The sequence below is a fragment of the Gadus morhua genome, chromosome 11 (assembly GCF_902167405.1).
Source record: "Gadus morhua chromosome 11, gadMor3.0, whole genome shotgun sequence".
Lineage (NCBI taxonomy): Eukaryota > Metazoa > Chordata > Actinopteri > Gadiformes > Gadidae > Gadus > Gadus morhua.
In genome coordinates, this window is record NC_044058.1 from 4796072 (window position 1) to 4816385 (window position 20314).

Sequence of the window (20314 nt, forward strand, 5' to 3'; positions counted from 1 at the left end):
TGTATTCATATTTTGCGCCCTCGTCACCTGAGTGAGTTAAACAAAGGATTAACACACCCCCCACTCTACAGAATCCTTTCAGTTACACTACAGGAATGTTTGGCCACATACGCAGTCGAAAGAGCCAAGGCTTTATTAAGTGAAGACAAATGCAGAGCGGCCTAAACAGGAAGCGGGGGTTTCATCTGGGGTGCCAGTCTGGTTTTGATAGACTAGACGGTTGAGCATGTTGGGTAAAGCAGTGGGGAGTTGGGCCTGGGGCCCATTCTCTTGTTCCACATGAACACTCGCACACATACACATAATAACACACAGATAAATTACTGTAAAAGTACACCAATATTGTATGTGTGAAAAAAAGTGAGGAGGGGGGGGTTGATGGGGCATATGTCTAGGGCACAGGTCTGCGTGCCTACTTTTGAGTGGCATATAAAGAGGTGGCAAGACAGATAATATCTGCCCATGGGGACGCCCTATCGGGAGTTCTGTTTCTTGGCTTCCTGCTTCCCCAAGGACCAATGAGCTACCTAGGGTGGGCTCCAAGCCCTTGGGCACTGTGGGGCCAATCAGCGGGGAGGAAAGGGTTGAGTGACACATATATCAGCTAATTTACATCATTACCACAATGCATCCCTACAAATGAGCCCCCAGGGTCACAGCCAATCACCTGGGAGAGTAATGCAATTAGGCGGGACCACGGCTGTCAATCTTGCCGCCACGGGGGTCAGGTGCTTATGCCTGTGGCTAACACACCACTGATATGGGGTCTGTCTTCCTCTACCCCACCTACAAATGTGTGTTTTTGTCCGTTTGTGTGTGTATGTGTGTGTGTGTGTGTGTGTGTGTGTGTGTGTGTGTGTGTGTGTGTGTGTGTGTGTGTGTGTGTGTGTGTGTGTGTGTGTGTGTGTGTGTGTTTGTGTGTGTGTGTGAGCAAGTGCACACACGTGATGCCTGCACATGAGGAACAACAGTAAGCACAGTGAGAGGTTGAGGTAGGGTCTGTAAGGCAGGGTGTTGCACAGTGGAGGCAGTTTCTCTGTGGCTCTCCGGAGGCATCACATAGGGGGGGGGGGCTCAGGCAGAGAGGGTGTGTACTCCAGGGAGCCTAAGATTGACTTGGGCTCTCCAAGGACTTATATGTGTGTGTGTGTGTGTGTGTCTGTGTGCACGCCCGTGCGTGCATGCGTGTGTGTCAGTGTTCACTCAGGCCCACTGGGGCCACTGAGTGTTGTTGACGCTCCCGGTGTGGGAGAGGAGCAGGGACCACAACAACAACCAGGAGAGGAGGCAGAACCAAACCTCCCACCGCTGTGGACGGAGCCCAGCAGGTGACTCAAAGCCAACCAATCGCATTCTGCTCTTTAGCACGGCTTATCCGTGTCTGAATATGATATAGCATACGGGAACATTGAACTGAGTCAATAGACCTCTGCACCACATCATGTGGAACATTGTGTGTTTGTGTGTATGATGTGATGTGCCAGTCATTGCCACCGATCAATCAGAGTCATTGATAACCGACTGCGGCCTGTGTCTCCAATGAATTCCTCCATACTTTGGCTGTTGATGAGCCTCTACAAAAGCACAATGGAGCACCCTTCGATAGAGCAGGGCCCAGACCGCCCTTCCACTGACCTTGTGGAGTTTGGCTTCTCCTATCTGAGCGGTTAGGGCAATACTGAGAAAGGGCCTCTGAAAGTTAAGATGGCAGGAGTGTTGTGACAACGTCCCATTATATCACTAATGAGGCTGCCTCAGGAGAGAGGGAGACAGGGGAGGGGCGAGGGAGAGAGGCAGAGTGAGAGAGAGAGAGGGTGGGTGGGTGGATTGTGGTGTGGGGGGCGGGGGGGCGGTGTTGGGAGACAGAGATCAGCTCGGGGACTTGTTCATCTCCTTCTCCGTCCCCCCATTTTCCCTCCATCCCACTCCACACACCTCACAGACTAATTGGACTAAAACTGTGATCTAATTAAATGTCCAATTAGAGTGCAGAAAGCCGTGTGCCCGCCGGCGAATCAGAGCAGAGGGACATAATCAGCTGGAAAAACAAACAAAAAAATCGATGGGGGAGGGGCTAGAGAGATGGGGAAAACAAGATGGACACATAAAATCATGAGTGAGTGAGTGGACAGTGGTCCGGGGGCAGATTAGGCCAAGCTGTAAAGCAACGAGGGACCGGGCATCACATCTTTAGACATAAAGCCAATTTTGACAAAATAATATGAATATGGTAATCTTCAGAACCTGCTATTATTAACTTGGTTTAGAAATACTTTTTCATCGCCCATGGTATATAGAGTTATGGAGAGTATATTTTACACCGGTGGTCAGGGAAGCCGTCCGATTGAAGAAGGAGGCCTTCCGGGATATGATATCCTGGAGGACTCCTGACTCGGTTGCAGGGTACCGACAGGCCCGAAGGGCTGCAGCTGCTGCCGTGTCGGAGGCTAAGCAGCGGGTGTGGGAGAAGTTCGGAGAGGCCATGGAGAAGGACTTTCGGTCGGCACCAAAGTGTTTCTGGAAGACTATCCGGCACCTCAGGAGGGGGAAATGGGGAACCATCCAAGCTGTGTACAGTAAGGATGGGACTCTGTTGACCTCAACTGAGGAGGTCGTCGGACGTTGGAAGGAACACTTTGAGGAACTCCTGAATCCCGAATAACACGCCCTCTATGTTGAAGGCAGAGCTCGAGGTTGATGGTGTTTCGTCGTCAATTTCCCTGGTGGAGGTCACTGAGGTAGTCAAACATCTCCGCAGTGGCAAAGCCCCAGGGATGATGAGATCCAGCCAGAAATGCTAAAGGCTCTGGGTGTTGAGGGGCTGTCATGGTTGACACGCCTATTCAACATCGCGTGGGAGTCGGGTACAGTGCCAAAGGAGTGGCAAACCGGGGTGGTGGTTCCCCTGTTCAAAAAGGGGGACCAGAGAGTGTGTGCCAATTACCGGGGTATCACACTTCTCAGCCTCCCTGGTAAAGTCTACTCCAAGGTGCTGGAAAGGAGGGTTCGGCCGATCGTCGAACCTCAGATTGAAGAGGAACAATGCGGTTTTCGCCCCGGACGTGGAACTACGGACCAGCTCTTCACTCTCGCAAGGATCCTGGAGGGGGCCTGGGAGTATGCCCATCCGGTCTACATGTGTTTTGTGGATCTGGAGAAGGCGTATGACCGGGCACTGGGAGAAACTGTGGGAGGTGCTGCGGGAGTATGGGGTAAGGGGGTCTATCCTCAGGGCCATCCAATCCCTGTACTTCCAAAGCGAGAGCTGTGTTCGCGTCCTCGGCAGCCAGTCAGTTTCGTTCTCAGTGGGTGCTGGTCTCCGCCAGGGCTGCGCCTTGTCACCAATCCTGTTTGTGATATACATGGACAGGATATCGAGGCGTAGTCGTGGTGGGGAGGGGTTGCAGTTCGGTGGTCTGAGGATCTCGTCACTGCTTTTTGCAGATGATGTGGTCCTCATGGGATCATCGGCCCGTGACCTTCAGCACTCACTGGATCGGCTGGCGGCCGAGTGTGAAGCGGCTGGGATGAGGATCAGCACCGCTAAATCTGAGGCCATGACTCTTAGCAGGAAACCGATGGATTGCTTACTCCGGGTAGAAAATTAGTCCTTAGCCCAAGTGAAGGAGTTCAAGTACCTCGGGGTCTTGTTCGCGAGTGAGGGTACTATGGAGCGTGAGATTGGCCGGGGAATCGGAGCAGCGGGGGCGGTATTGCGTTCGCTTTACCGCACCGTTGTAACGAAAAGAGAGCTGAGCCGCAAGGCAAAGCTCTCGATCTACCGGTCGATCTTCGTTCCTATCCTCACCTATGGTCATGAGGGCTGGGTGATGACCGAAAGGACGAGATCGCGGGTACAAGCGGCCGAGATGAGTTTTCTCAGAAGGGTGGCTGGCGTCTCCCTTAGGGATAGGTTGAGAAGCTCAGCCATCCGTGAGGAACTCGGATTAGAGCCGCTGCTCCTTTACTTAGAAAGGAGTCAGCTGAGGTGGTTCGGGCATCTGGTAAGGATGCCCACTGGGCGCCTACCTTGGGAGGTGTTTCAGGCACGTCCAGTGGGGAGGAGACCTCGGGGAAGACCCAGGACTAGGTGGAGAGATTTTATCTCAACACTGGCCTGGGAACGCCTCGGGATCCCCCCGTCAGAGTTGGTCAATGTGGCCCGGGAAAGGGAAGTCTAGGGCCCCCTGCTTGAGCTGCCCTGACCGGACCCCGGATAAGCGGGGATGATGATGATGAGATGAGAGTATATTTAGGCAAAAATATGAACTGCCTGATAGCAGAACCATGGCTAATTGCTTGTGTCATTAGATGTATGATGACAAAAACAAATCTGCTCCTTAAATGTAAATGCATTTGTAGCTGGCTCTTTTACACACACACACACACACACACACACACACACACACACACACACACACACACACACACACACACACACACACACACACACACACACACACACACACACACACACAAACACACACACACACACACACACACACACACACACACACACACACACACAAAAAGCACTAGATTTAATTTTTCAGTTACTCCATCTGTGAGTTAATCACACACTGGGAACCCCCTATGGGCAGATTCAGCCCATCAAATATTAATGCCAGGATTCAATTCAACAGGCCATCTTTACTCTCATTACAATCTTCCTTTCTTCACACACTGATGGGTCTGTAACAGAAGCACTATGTATATCAGGGGGATAATGTTCAAGCAAAATTGAAAGGGTCTATTTTCTAGGGTCCCATTTAACCCTAACTCTGTGGCCTGTGTTGTGATGTTAGAGAGAAACACCTGCAAGCTTTTACACTTGCATGCTTTTGAAGGGAATGATGAACAGTCAAATTACAGCGGAGTCAATCGTGGTGGGGGGAGATTGAGCCATGGAATTAGAATCCATCCAGTTATCCGACATCTAAAAATATGAATTATGTTATTACACAGCACATTTCTGTGGCAAACCCACTTAATTTCTTATTTTTTGTCTTGGTTTCTGCATGGTGTGTGTGTGTGTGTGTGTGTGTGTGTGTGTGTGTGTGTGTGTGTGTGTGTGTGTGTGTGTGTGTGTGTGTGTGTGTGTGTGTGTGTGTGTGTGTGTGTGTGTGTGTGTGTGTGTCTTTTGGCCTCTAACCATTGTGGAGTTTGGTGCCTTCAGATGTTTCCCAGGTCAGTCCATCCTCTGTAGGTCTGGATGTTTCTCCAGGTCCCCCACCTTGCCTATCCCTGCCTCCTATGGGATAGAAAAAGAGGACACTCCTAACCCCTGGACTGCGCACCTGTTCATTTTCTAAGCGCCAAAGTACACAAGCGGTTTACAGATAAAATAGCAGTCTGAGACAATGATTCAATGTGAGGATGTCAGAGATGTCCATGACAAATTATTTTATGTTGCAGTTTTACAATTTACTGACTCACAGTGATTTTTTTAAAGATAGGTATACAGCTTATTGAGCAGATGGAGTTTTGCTTTATTTTTTTATCAAGGAGGCTTTTCAGAAGATGGACATTGGGGTTTGAGCACAAAACCTTTCGCCTGTCTGTGAAACAAGGGTGTTAACACAAGGGCTTTTGCTTTGTAGATACATAGTCATGCACTGTTTTGTATTCATGGTTAAACATATTGGCAACTGTCAACAACATATAATCACATATTTAACTTAACTTTGACACTTGAACATATCTACGAATGCACAATGGGAATACTTGATAGGACTTTTTAGGCAGTTGAATACTGTCAACTGTAACAACACATTGGCATATTGATGATATGAAGAGATATCATATTACACAGATAACATTACACAGTATACCAAAAATGATGCAACTCACCCCGTATAACAGAAATCACTACTTCATAACCGTGCTATTAAACAGATTTGAACAAATTCCAAACATATCTAAAGTTAGTTTCGTGATCATGTCTTGATGGTATAAATTCCCTCTTCAACTGTAAGTTTAATTGCACAGAGTGTATCTCCTTATGTCTACCCTAAGATGCATTTAAGAAAGTTTTCTTCTTCTATACGCGTTCCGTTGGTTTGCAAACGTTGGATTGACCCATGACTACAACTCCCACAATCCTCACTTCACCAACACACGGCCATGATTGAAGTCTTCACATAATCAAAGCTAACCCACTATCAGGTGTATACAACTACAATCCCCACAAAGCTTAGCAGAAAGCCGGAAGTAGCACCTCGGTTCCGGTGTTACCGTGAGATGGGCTCGCCGTCCGTTTCCTGCTGTAGTGAGGAGAGCGGCGTCGAGAGAGACTGGGAACACACAGCCACCTTATAACACTCATCACTTGTATTATACAATGAAACTCTTACCGGCATTGCCCTATCTCGATATCCGCTTCTTCACTTCAATATTACTGGTAAGCGCAGGAATTTTTGCTTTGTAAAGTAAAATAAAATGTCTTAGCTGTGGTGAGCTAACCCTAGCCGGTCAGGTTAGCTCACCGTAGCCGTCATATAAACTATCGGCAGGGGAGAGATGGGTCACTATTTAGCAAATAGCAAGTTCATCCAAGTAGCCCATATACAAAAACCGGAAAACTAGACCTCCCAGATCGTAAGATACCTGTCAAATTAAACTATAATATAAACGGCCTAGCACACATCCCAATGATCATATGTGTGGATCACACGTCACAGGGCCGGTTAGCATGTTTAATCGCTGTTAACTGGTGTTTGTTTTTTATTGAGAATTATGTCGCTTATTTGGAGATATATTGCACATTTCTCAGTGGATTCCGTGCAGCTGTGTCTCTCCTCCGGAGTGATGCTGGTCGCTGGGTGAATTCCTCTGTTGTGGCTCATTCTGATTGGCTGACAACCCGGAACAGGACGCAGCCGCAGCTGTGTGATGTTTGAGTTTAGGCCTTAAATTAAAACTTTATATTTTGAATGAATATCAGGTCTCCCAGGAAATGATATGATCCTAACTACATGTATGATCGTGTCAGTGGATCAATACACATAGTGTACCTAACAGTCATGGACAGGCGGAACAAGTTGAACTGCACCGCTGGCTCTGTTGGTTATGGTTTAGTAACATAATGTATGTATATGAGACGCGCCTCATTATTTGTGTAGGAAAACTACCCTGGAACAAGTCTAGCGCATACGTAGCCGTTCTGTGATATGCAAATGACGTTACTGTGACACCTAGACAACACTGAGTGTTCATCCTATCATCACAAGCTATACTGGTTTGACAGAGCTAAGTTGACAAAGATGTCCGGTTGGAGAAGGATGTCAGCAGTGTTTGGATGAGATCAAAGCCTGCTCAATGTATTAACAACGCCATAATAGCTGTGATGGTTTAGAAGTTTATACCAAATTGAATATAACATGGTAGGCTAGAAAAGCCAATGTTTGATTACCATCTTTCATGACCATGTTTTCCAACATGTCGGGACCCTTGAGTATTAGGCAAAATTAGATGCGTTACCTAATTGCTTGAGTAAAATGAAAGTGCATTGAAAATAGTGTTACTTTCCATGTGTGTACTTGCAAAACAACAGAAAAAAGTTTTTGGGCCAAAAAATATATAATTTATTTTAAGGATATCAAAGTATTGAATGATCCTGACCTGTGCCTCTACCTCTGCTAGACACCAGGCATGCCCTAACACTGCGTCAACCCGCTTTGTCTATAGGTGATGGGCCTCTCTACCCCTGGGAAGGCAGAGATCACCAGTCTTGACACAGGCAACATTGAGGAAATTCTCAGTAAGTCCTCATACATTTTTAGTTTCCATTATCTTAACTATCTTAACTGCGAAATATAGCTTGATTGAACTTGACATAGTGAGCTGACTACGATGCCTATTGTATCGTTTGCAGATAATGCTGGGGTGGCATTAGTCAACTTCTATGCAGATTGGTAAGTCTATGCTTGTCCTGTTCTCTAGGACATCTTTTTTTTTTATTATCAATGCAATTTTATGGATTCATTATTTTACAATTAATCTGTGCATGTCAGGCTTGATAGTTTGTCTTACCTTGGTAAAATGCTTCAATCAAAGAGCTGTCTCTGATTACATTTCTTTCTAATTTTTCTGTTCATGTATCATTTGTTACACTTTAAACATGTTAAAGACAGTGATAGGGCAATATTGCCACTGTTATATTAAAGGTTCTATGGGGCTCATGTAGTTGCCGCTGTATCACAGGTGTCGATTCAGCCAAATGCTCCATCCCATCTTTGAGGAGGCCTCCAACCTGGCCAGGGAGGAGTACCCTGACATCACGCAGGTGGTCTTCGCCCGCGTTGACTGTGACCAACATTGTAAGTCTGTCTTGAGAATGTCGGTTGGTGGCGGCCCTACATTAGTATCTTTGTAAAATGTTTGGACTGAATTCAGATTCTAAACGTAAAGGTACCTGTAAGAAAGTCAGGATAGTGCTTGTCATGGCAACACTAAGATGCAGCAAAGAGATTTAAACATTAGTTCGATATTAAATCTTTTGCTCCCCTGTTTATCCAAGTTTCGGACAGTGCCACACACACACACACACACACACACACACACACACACACACACACACACACACACACACACACACACACACACACACACACACACACACACACACACACACACACACACACACACCGAATAACCACACAGCTGCTCTGCTTTTCCATGTCCCCTATATGAATGCATAGATGCAGAGCACACCAAAGCAGTGGCACATGAACCGCCAGCCGCAGCCTTTTGAGATAAAGCAAATTAAATAGAATTATTGATGACCTGCAAACTGTTTGAAGACTAATGACAAAACTACTGCTGCCTGTGAAGACTGGAGGCTTAGAGACTACCCGCGGAGAGATTGACACACACAAGCACACGCACACTGACACACTCTTACACCCCCACACACACACACACACACACTCAAGCACACAAATTCATTCACTGTGTGCCAAGAGAATATTTACTCTTGGTGGGGGGCAGCTTTTATGTAGCAGATCAGAGCGCAGCCTTGACTGAAGTCAGTGTTTCCCGGCTGCAGTTTATCTCTTGTCTGTGTGCAGCCCCACCCACCCACTTGTTTACATTTTTTCTCTACTTTTCATTTAATATATTTTTTCTGCTCACTCTTTAGCGGACATCGCCCAGAGGTACCGTATATCAAAGTACCCGACACTGAAGTTGTTCCGTAATGGAATGATGATGAAGAGGGAGTATAGGGGCCAGAGGTCGGTGGCGGCCATCGCCGACTTCATCCGCCAGCAGAAGGTGGACCCCATCAAAGAGGTCAACTCCCTGGAGGAGCTGAATAAAGTGGATGTGAGTTTGAAATGAGTGATGATGATCCATGCTGCGGGCCCTTGATGGCCGTTCTATACGAGATGGGATGTTTGCCTCTTTTTCACGTCCCATCTGTGCTTCTCCTTCTCTGGGTCATCAGAGGAGCAAGAGAAACATCATAGGTTACTTTGAAACAAAGGACTCGGACGGCTACCACACATTCGAGAAGGTGGCCAACATCCTTCGAGACGACTGCGTGTTCTTTGCTGCCTTCGGGTAAGACCGAATGACTGCACGCCCAAGCTTGTTTGATCAGCTCCCCAAAGGCTCACCTCACAAAACCTGTTCCAGCCCATTGATTGGTTTAATCGTTACCACTACATTGACATGAAGATTAATTTCACGATTTAGTTCATGACTTATTGGCTGATTACTTTTCTCTACCCTCCCTAGTGAGGTGTCTCAGACGGAGCGCTTCAGCGGAGACAATGTGATCTTCAAGCCCGTGGGTGAGGCCGTCCCAGACATGGTCTTCCTGGGCTCCTTACCTAGCTTTGACCTCAGCTACGCCTGGACCCAGGACAAGTGTGTCCCACTCGTCAGGGAAATCACATTTGAAAACGGAGAGGTGTGTGTTCTTTATGCATCCACGCACGCATCCACATGTCCTGGTGGTATAGGGTGATGGTGGAAACACGGGCCATTGGAGATACCGTGACTTTTCTTGTCCTGTGGTTTTCCTCCAGGAACTGACAGAAGAAGGGATCCCCTTCCTCATCCTGTTCCACGTCAAGGAAGACACAGAGAGCTTGGAGCAATTCCAACAGGAAGTGGCCCGCCAGCTAATCAGTGAAAAAGGTGCGCCACAGGGCAGAACAGTGATCACGTGTGGGAGCCACAACTTCTCTTGTCTATGCGGGCAGACGCTGGTGGTGCTGTGGAGTCTCATTGTGGAACAGGAATGACTGCTCCTAGTGTCAACAAAGGACCAGTATATGGTTTGGCGTGTGTTGACTCCTTCCTCGTTCCACAGGCTCTATAAACTTCCTGCATGCAGATTGTGAAAAGTTCCGCCATCCATTGCTGCACATCCAGAAGACCCCCGCCGAGTGTCCCGTCATTGCCATCGACTCCTTCAGACATATGTATGTCTTCCCCGAGTTCAAAGACCTCATGTAAGTACTACATTTATCTACAACCTTTTTATCCATAGACGAGGCACTACAAATAGGACACACACACACACACACACACACACACACACACACACACACACACACACACACACACACACACACACACACACACACACACACACTCCAAGCAGAGATGTCACACCTTTGGAATCAGTCCTTTATTAATGGGCCAGGACACCGGTGCTAATGTGACATGATTTGGCACGTGCAATTAGGGCTAAACTAATCCAGTCTAATCTGATTTAATCCTATTTATTCTGCCCACCAACACTCTGTCCCCCATCCTCTCCAATCATGGTTTGATCAGATAGGCGTAGCCCGGAGGACCAAGCAACCCCCCCCCCCCCCCCCCCCCATTCAAGCAACCTAATTTCATCACATCACTATCTCTCCCACCAGTGCATGTGGCACACACAGCCCGTAATGACATTAGTGCAACGTATGGTGCGTGTGTATGTATATACAAAAGCCTTGTGTTGGGCGCTGTTCTGACACACAGCTAGCTTTAATTGTTGGGCTTTCCTGTTCTACCAGGCTATTGTCACACGGCCTTCCATCATTAATAAAGCACACTTCAAAGCGTTGTGTTAATGTGGATTAATGTTGCCACGGGACCCGTCCCGGGAGATTAATGTCTCATATTGCTTGTCCACAGTAATATTGTTTTATTTCAACGCTGGGGTCCAGAATTGCCGCCCTTTCCCTGTGTGTGTGGGAATGTGCCAGGGATGTAGCCGCGAGGCAGACAGCTAATATGATAGTGCTTTCTGCGTGTCAAATTCAGGATCCATGGCAAGTTGAGACAGTTTGTGCTGGACCTCCACTCTGGGAAGCTACATCGAGAGTTCCACCACGGACCTGACCCCACAGACAGCACGCCAGGACAGGTGAGACCCCCAACAGGGACCACCGGCTACTTAAACAACCCCGCTGCCGCGTTGCCCCATTGGCGCTAAGCCAAGTGTGTCTGTGTGTGTGTGTTTTTGATCCAGGAGGACATGATAGAAATGGTGGCCAGCAACCCCCCAGAGAGCTCCTTCCAGAAGCTGGCCCCCAGCGAAACCCGCTACACCATCCTAAGCAGGGACCGCGATGAGCTGTGACCTCCACCCAGCGCATCACACTGATCTCTAGACTCCACGCCGCGCCCCAGGGCCAGGGAGGGGAGGGGAGGAGTGGGAGGGGGTCGGGACAGGCCAGCGGGACACAACAGCAACACCAATACCCTTACTGAAGAAATAGGAGGAGATGGAGGAGTGCAGTCCAAGACACAGCTGTGTTGGGATGACCTATATTTTCATAACACTTACACGTACAATTTTTATTTGGATAAACGGAGGGAGGGCGATGTTAAGGCGGGCTTAGGACATCAAAAATGTGTTTTTACTTTTTTTTTGGCGCTTGTAAATATGTGTGTGCTACGTCGGCGTGTCTGTCATCATGGTCTAAATTAAACGCAGAGTTTTCTTTATTTTATTTTTGTTTGTAAAAAAATCAAACCAAGGTGGGCTCCCTCACTCCAGGTCTCTGGTTCAGTTCTGTGGGTTTTCCAGTACAGTCAGTACAGTGTGTCCTTGGCTTCAGATTTCTACCCAAATCCATTTGTGTAGCGCAATGTACAATAACATGTTAGTTTGAAGTAGCGACTTCTCTGTGAGTTCTCGTGCATATCGGCCTCTTAACACCGTAGATAATTTGACAAGATAATAAAAGACCTGTGACCCCAATAAAATAAGCTGGGGCGGCCTGTTGGCACTCACCCTGAATGGTACTAAATGGTTATGGATGGGGTCGTGTTTCCCTTGAAGTTCTGAAACATGGCCCTGAATTATTGCAATGTCTGGTTTAACCCGTCTTTGCTGAGAAGGGCTTCCCCCTCTCTCATGTTTGACCCCAGCTACCAGACAGCTTCCTGATGGGAGCACAAGGTCTGCAGCCTGGGAGGATTTGATTCTCACTTCTTCATAGAAGGCTCCTCATTTGATTTCCCGCACACCGTTTGCAAGATCCAGGCCCGTTTCAATGGGCTGTGTTGTAGGGTAACTCGAGGCATTGGGACAAAGTTGTTAGTTCGATGCTGTGCACCTTTGCCTTCTTTTTATTATTTTTTTCCAACAGGCCCACGGCAGCCTGCATGTTGATGTAAACAAAGGGAGCGTTGGGGGAGATAGGGGACGGTGAGCAACATTTTTAAAAATCAAGTCATCACATCATGAGAGTAGCCGACTTGAAAAGATTAAATTAAAACCATTTTACAAGATAGTTTGTTGTCCGACTTCTTATTTTTGTGTCTACTTATTCATACAGTGACTGGGTTTATGCTGAGGGTCAAGAAGGTCGAAAATATCCATTTTAATTTGGCAATTAAAGGTCAGCATTATAATGGCATGTTTGGATCAATGACGTGATCTCGTTAGGCACTTTTATACAGTTATTAATTTACATATTCAAATCTCATCCATATATGAAAGTAGTGCTATAGTTTTGATGTTTAAAGTAGGACAGCATTTCACAGAAGAGGGAGGGAATCAATCTTGAAGAATACAAGTATATATTGCATTGAATAACTAAAGCTTTCCAGAAAAACGATAGAGGTTGACGAAAAACAATCAAGTTAGTGTTGATAGTGCCATGACTTCCACTCTGCTTTCCAAGGCACAGCAACCGCATGCTGTAGTGTGACTCATGAGACAGCCGTCCCCTGTTGTCGCCAACAGAGGAGCGGGTGTCCCGACCCCGCTGTAGAACTGTCTCTTCAGTCGCTCTTCTCGGGGGCCTTGTGGTCCGGCGGTGCGTTCAGCCGCTTCATCTGCAGCTCCACCGTGGCTTTGCGCTGCTTCTGGACCAGGCTCCCCCCAGCGAAGCCCAGCGCGCCGCCCCCCAGGGCAGCCGCAATCCCGGCGGCTTTGAACCCCGCCAGCAGGCCGATGGGACCCCCAAGCACCCCACCCAGAAGGGCCCCTGCCATGGGCAGCACGGCCAACTTGTAGCCCACCGCCTGCAGACAGACAGAAAGAGGGACTTGTTTATGTATATATTTTATAGGAGAAATACATATTACATTCTGCCGAGAAAAAGATACACTGGCAGACACACACAAGCCTTTGGAGTTGTGAGTCCTTTGAGGCTGCTAGACCTCGTTTAGCGATACAAGACGCGTATATTCTTTAATGATTGATCACACATTGACACACGGAACAGGGGAGAGGAATTCAAATAGGTCTACACCCCAGCCGGGCGGCTTCAAAGAGCGTTGGTTTTATTATTAGTATTATTATTATCTCTGTTAGTGAGGAATCTGAGAGATGTGGGCCCCGCCCCCGTTATTACAGCCTTATCATCACAGCAGAAGGTGCTCTTTAAGGTTGATGGCAATTAATAGGAGTTCTGACCACCCCCCCCCCCCCCCCCCCCCCCCCCCACACACACACACACACACACACACACACCTTGATTATCCATCACCATTAATCCGGTTCAAAAGCTCGCGTCCCTCGTCCCAGCCCATGGCCGTCGAGGTAATTTTAATTTAATCAGAGTTCAGTTGAAAGGGTTTTGGGTTGAAGTCGGAAAAAAAGATGGCGAAGGTCTGAGCAATTGTGAACGCAAAGGCGTGCGTTAATGTTGTCTGAACCGATGACAGATAACCGCGGTTCAAACACACACCGAAACATCTAACATGGCTTTCATCTTCTATATCTCCCTGAACCTCCTCTCCTTAGACCAGCTCTGCTGACACATGGAGCAAATGTCACCTTAAACGTCTGTCCCTATTTATCATTTTGTGACATATGGAGAAATTGCTCAACAATAAACCGCTAACAGATCATTAATAAACATGGATTAAATTCAGCACTGAGGTGTGACTCTTTGTGTGACCGTGTTATTAGTTTCAAACATTTTTAAACATACCCCTGATTTGAGCTTACGTGAACTGATCCGCACAACCATGCAAATCTTTTTGCATGGTTTGACCATAGCTGGTATGTGACTTAAACATATAGAGAGACATCTTCCTAATGCAAGACACAGCTTGAGATCGAACCAACGTCGGTCGGTCTTACTTCTCATTCAGATGTGTATTCCAAAAAAGAAATTGTGTGACACAATTCAATAAGAAAATAAGTAAGAAGAAAAAATTGAGTAAATATTTCAGCCCACTACTCTCAAAAAATAAATAAATAAAATAAAACGAATAAACGAGCACACTACACCATGTGCTGTGGTAGTCCCACGCGGCACAAGGCCAGCTGATTTGGGTGTCCTTATGGGCTTGCCCGTGGTCAACGTGCACCATAGACGCACTGGTAGTTTAGATAACATACAGAAATGGTAAATGGACTTCATTTATACAGTGCTTTTCTCACCAGTGGCCACTCAAAGCGATTTTTCAATATTGCCTCACATTCACCCATTCATGAACACATTCACACACCGACGGCGGTGTCAGCCATGCAAGGCGACAGCCTTGGGAGCAGGGTGAGAAGTCTTGCTCAGGGACACCTCTACCCTCCAGGGATCGAAATAGCAACCTTTCGGTTACCAGCCAACCAGATCTACCTCCTGAGCCACATGCCGCCCATAACCGTTCCTAGGAAGCTAACATCAGGAGTCCCTCATGGCTAGGGTCGTTCAGTTTAAGGATGCAGGGGTATCCAGTGGTTAGGATGGCTGAATCCCAGCTGAAAGGAGTGGGTATTACAGAAAAAAGGTTTGGAAATGAAATTACATTATGGAGGCTTGTGAGTGGAAGGCCGACACGGCTCTGTACTGAAGCTGTGTAAGGGAACTGAATGTGGTCTCCACATTCATGGCAGTGCCCTTGAGCAGGGCTTGATTCAATACCTCAAATCAAAAGGATCAAATAACATCCTCCCATTTTGTATGCCAATCTTTTGATTCAAAATACACCCCTTAATGAAGTAAGATACATGATGAATGCCATTTTACATTGCCGCCCAACGATTGTTTTGATATATTGGCTTTCCGATAAAACATCGCAACGTTTCATCTGTCTTTTGATATGAACTCGTTCACGACAAATGAGACACATCCATTGTATGCAAGGTTTATTCTATTCACTTGTTGTCATTATACACAAGTTGGATTGTTTATTATGTGTTGTGTGAAGTATCTTTTAAAGATTTCTGCCGCTAAAATCCATGTGAGGATTTTAACACACACACACACACACACACACACACACACACACACACACACACACACACACACACACACACACACACACACACACACACACACACACACACACACACACACACACACACGGCCTGGTCAACACTCTTATCCTGTGTCTCCATCAGTCATCCTTCCCTTTCCTCTTCCCTCTCTATTTCCTTAATTGCAGCTTTCCTTCGTATTTGAGCAGATCAATAGGGACAAACGCTGTGGAATGGCTGGGAGGCAAAGTGCCATCGATCTCTCCATCTCGGAAACATCACTCTCTCACACACACACACACACACACACACACACAAACTCGGCAACTGGTGCACGTACACACCTTCCCCAGGCTCCTGGTCCCCTCCACCACGTTGGCAGCTGCTGTGTTGACGTTGTCTTCTATGCTGTCAATCTTCTCCTGCTGGGACTGATGGACAGGGTTATACACTGGAGACCCCCCCCCCCCCCCCCCCACACACACACATATTTATAAACATTTAAACACGCATGCATAAACACAATCACACGCATGCATGCACAAACACACAAACACGCACACTTTCTCTCTCAGTCACCAACACACACACACGCACACAAGCACACGGAATATGCATGTGCCAATGGCCTGAACCATATTTTGTAATTAACATATTTGTGTAACCGATATTGCAAAATGAAAAACATGGCATTCTGCAGATAAAAGACAGCATAGAAACAGAATAGAAGAACATGAGTGGATAACATTTTGAGTTCTGAACGTGATAGTAGATTAAAAGTCTGGCCCAGCCTTCCTCTTAACAGCCTGATTCTACTTAATAATCTCACATCGCCTTCCTAGAAGGTAAGACTGATTCGGAGAGATACAACTGAACCTACATGTTGTCATGGTACATTTTTTTTCAGCAGCATTATCAGCATCATCTTAATTTACCATCATCACACTATTTGACACATACGCTGACGGTAACTACCAAGAACCTTAAATATATTTTATGTTCAAATATATCATTATATGATATTCCAGTGTCAAACACAAACCAACCAAACATATGGTCACACACTGAACACTGAACGAGGTGTTGTAGTTAGTTACCCCACCTAATACCTGACCTGCTTCTTGTCTCCACCATAAATTAGGATAAATGTGTGTATCTATGCACAAAGGTGTGTGTCTGGTGAGGGCTTGGGAGCTGTGGGTAGGTCAAGGGAGGATTATAGTGGTGTGTGTGTGGGTCTGTGTGTGGGTCTTTGTCCATTGTGTTGTGCTCATGAAATATTCAGAGTGGCAGCTGTCTCCCTGTGTGGGGGCCGGACAGTCACAGTGACCAGCAAAACAAAGCAGAGCACCTTTCTCATCTCCTCCTCCTCCCCCATCATTAGCCAGACCAACCCCCAAAACCCCTCCCCCCTGATTCAATACCACACCGGGACACGTCCTGTCTTGTGATGTCCTATAGTAGATAGGCCTAAGGCTAAGCCGTCTATTATGACTTACTACTGAATTCTAAGAAAAGCCTTGCATTCTAAGCTGGAAGACTGTTTTTGAGAAAACAGGCAGTTGCATAAAACACTGTGAGAACTGATGCATAGGGGCCAAGTGCTTGTCTTGACCACTGAAAGAGGCGTTTATTTTCTGCATCTCTTCTGCATTTTGCTTTTCTCTGTGTATTAGTAGTATTATCAGATCTTTTTATCTTCTCTTAGTGGGATCCTAATTCCAATGATTTTAAATGTTTTATTTTCCCAGAATTGAAAGGGATCGAAAGTTAAAGAATGTTATTTAATATGTATGATATCAAATATATATGATGATGCCGACAGAGGTTCATCCTGGAGATGAGCACAACACTCTCTCTGCCTCTCTTCTCTCACTCTCTCTCTCTCTCTCTCTCACTCCCTCCCCGAGGGGAGAGCCATAATCTGAGCAGTCTGTTCTCCACCTGCTCTGCCCTCCGTCTAGTTCCCACTCTGCCCCCGTGGACGCCCCCCCCCCCCCCCCCCCCCCCCGGCCCTCCACCACACACCTTCCATCCCTATCATCACCCCGCCACCGCAGACACACACTCCTCTCTGCCGCTCCTGCTGTAGTCAGGGGCCTCAGGGGCCATCAACCGCTTAATGTGTTGAGGAAGCCCACTGAACACACACACACACACACACACACACACACACACACACACACACACACACACACACACACACACACACACACACACACACACACACACACACACACACACACACACACACACACCTCTTTTTGGAGCTGTGAGAGCGACTCCTTGATACAGAACAGGAAAGCAAAGACCCAGTGATTTGGGACCTGGGCTCTAGCATGGAGCGGCAGAGGACCTCAACGAGCTGATGTTCACTCACATGGACCAGCAGGGAGAACTCCGTCACCAGGCCGCTGAGATCCTTCAGGTCCTAAGGGAGTAATTACCAGGCGTTGACTTTCCATGACGGTCCTAGTGACACTCACAACACGCACTCCTCTGGTCTATGCTACACAGTCAGGATGCTTAGCGATGAGTCTAACTAATCTAAACACGGTAAGAGATCAACAAGGCGCACCTCCTCCAGGCTGTCCCAGGACTCTGCAGCGTTCTGCTTGGCAGGGATCTCCGGGAGGCAGAGCTGAGCCTGGCAGAGGGGCGGGGGCTCGTCACCCTCCTGGTCTACGGGGTGGCCGGTGGACGATGGGTCAGACCAACGGGGGCAGGGGGCGGGGTTAGAGTGTAGAAGGAGGAAGTCTTGAGCCGCGGCAAGTGCTCGCTCTCTGATGGGCGTGACCAACTGCTGCAGGGCGGGGCCATCCTCAGGGCGGACACGCCCACACAGCTTCTCCATCTCCCTGAGGTTGGCCCTGAGCTGCTGCAGGGAGAGTCCAAACACCGCCGTTAACATGACATCAATCACCATTGTTAACATGTCATCATACTCCCATCATACACCATTGTTAGCATGTCATCAAACACCACTGTTAACATGTCTTTAAGCACCACTATTAACATGTCATCACACACCACTGTTAACATTTCATCATACACTGCCTTTAACTGTCATCATACACCACTGTTAACATGTAATCAAACACCACTGTTAACATTTCATCAAACACCAATGTCAACATGTCATCAAACACCAATGTCAACATGTCATCAAGCACCACTGTTAACATTTCATCAAACACCACCGTTAACATGTCATTAAGCACCACTGTTAACATTTCATCAAACACCACCGTTAACATGTCATTAAGCACCACTGCTAACATTTCATTAAGCACCACTGTGTTAACATGTCATCAAACACCGCCGTTAACATGTCATTAAGCACCACTGTTAACATTTCATTAAGCACCACTGTTAACATTTCATTAAGCACCACTGTTAACATGTCATTAAGCACCACTGTTAATGTCATCAAACACCACTGGTAAAATGTCATCAAACACCACTGCTGACATGTCATCAAACACCACTGGTAAAATGTCAAACACCACTGTTGACATGTTATCAAATACCACTTTTGACAGGACACATGATTATAACTTGAGTCCATGAGAATAAATAAAATAACATTTCTAAGGAAGCTTGTGTTTTGTCAGAGCAAACTATGTTCCTGGCCTTCTTGATTGAAATCTGACCAACAGAACATGAGATGTTATCACATGACAAGGAAGGCGTAACAGAGTGTGAGGCTCTGCTGGGAGTGGAACCTGCAGCCCGCCAGAGCATGTTGGACATCACTTGACCATCTCCTGCTTACTTATGAAACACCAAACGCACAGACACTTACACTTACACTCACACACACACACACACACACACACACACACACACACACACACACACACACACACACACACACACACACACACACACAGCTGAGTAGGCCTGGATCTGGATTAACACCGTGTGGACATGGTAAAGCACTCTGTGTGTGTCTCTGGGGCAGATTGAGAGGATAGGAGGGCATCTGTTTGGAACTATTTCACCTTAGGAAACACGCTGCCATCCAGGCGGCAGCCTCCCCGAGGTGCTGCACACCCAGCCAGGAGCAGACGTATACAGACGTGCTCATGGAGCACCAGTTGCACTAGCACACATACAGCGACGGCACACTTATTTACCTGTACAGTTCTGCTGGCATTGATATGCTCTTGGTGGAGGCGTTCCCATTCTTGACCACGTTGAAACTGAAAGAACAATGTTCACGAATCAGTTGTCAATGTGTATCTCTCTCTCTCTCTCTCTCTCTCTCTCTCTCTCTCTCTCTCTCTCTCTCTCTCTCTCTCTCTCTCTCTCTCTCTCTCCCCCTCTCTCTCCCTCCCTCCCTCCCTCCCTCCCTCCCTCCCTCCCTCCTACCTTCAGTATATTGTTGTGGTGTTTCTGCAGTCTTTCCAGGTCTGTGGGCAGAGCCACTTTAACAAACTTCTGTACAGGTGCCTCCAGGCGTCTGAGTGTCAGCTTGTTGCCCTCCCATGCCATGATAGTGGCCTGGTGATGGCAGCCAACATCTAGGCTCAAGTCACACACTGGGCCTTCTCACACCTCCGGCACTAATGTACACCGCTCTGTAAACATTAAGACGTACATATACAATCATCATATACAGTGAGGGGCTTCCCCCACTTCTGACTCCAG

The 20314-nt window shown here is 47.3% G+C and overlaps 3 protein-coding genes across 5 annotated transcripts in view; 1 reads left to right on the forward strand and 2 right to left on the reverse strand.

The window, feature by feature from the left end:
- The window catches only part of invs (inversin), a 26179-nt gene extending 20049 nt beyond the window's left edge, over positions 1-6130 (reverse strand). For both annotated transcript variants that reach the window (XM_030369817.1, XM_030369816.1), the window contains exons 1-2: positions 5851-6130; positions 5153-5251 (exon numbers count right to left, since the gene is read on the reverse strand). Coding sequence is in view for 1 of the 2 variants with exons in the window: in XM_030369816.1 (XP_030225676.1) it covers positions 5153-5155 (3 nt within the window). In the remaining variant the exon portion in view is untranslated. The remainder of the gene's footprint in view (positions 1-5152; positions 5252-5850) is intronic.
- Positions 6131-6237: 107 nt separating this feature from the next.
- erp44 (endoplasmic reticulum protein 44) lies at positions 6238-12743 on the forward strand. Its single transcript, XM_030369879.1, has 11 exons — positions 6238-6400; positions 7687-7759; positions 7874-7913; positions 8203-8318; positions 9140-9324; positions 9446-9561; positions 9739-9913; positions 10032-10143; positions 10319-10460; positions 11266-11368; positions 11474-12743. Exons 1-11 carry the CDS (start codon positions 6341-6343, stop codon positions 11582-11584), a joined length of 1233 nt encoding a protein of 410 aa, XP_030225739.1. The 5' UTR covers positions 6238-6340; the 3' UTR covers positions 11585-12743.
- Positions 12744-12814: 71 nt separating this feature from the next.
- The window catches only part of stx17 (syntaxin 17), an 8215-nt gene continuing 715 nt past the window's right edge, over positions 12815-20314 (reverse strand). For both annotated transcript variants that reach the window (XM_030369881.1, XM_030369880.1), the window contains exons 2-7: positions 20036-20244; positions 19801-19866; positions 18240-18539; positions 18042-18092; positions 16006-16092; positions 12815-13479 (exon numbers count right to left, since the gene is read on the reverse strand). In XM_030369881.1, the coding sequence (XP_030225741.1) occupies positions 13237-13479; positions 16006-16092; positions 18042-18092; positions 18240-18539; positions 19801-19866; positions 20036-20158 (870 nt within the window). In that variant the 5' untranslated portion in view covers positions 20159-20244 and the 3' untranslated portion in view covers positions 12815-13236. The remainder of the gene's footprint in view (positions 13480-16005; positions 16093-18041; positions 18093-18239; positions 18540-19800; positions 19867-20035; positions 20245-20314) is intronic.

Excerpts from the sequence above, each read along its gene's own strand:
- erp44 (XM_030369879.1), top strand. The coding sequence starts at position 6,341 with ATGAAACTCTTACCGGCATTGCCCTATCTCGATATCCGCTTCTTCACT. Across the intron at positions 10,461-11,265 it reads CCCGAGTTCAAAGACCTCAT|GATCCATGGCAAGTTGAGAC; the intron begins GTAAGTACTACA and ends TGTCAAATTCAG. Across the intron at positions 11,369-11,473 it reads CAGACAGCACGCCAGGACAG|GAGGACATGATAGAAATGGT; the intron begins GTGAGACCCCCA and ends TTTTTGATCCAG.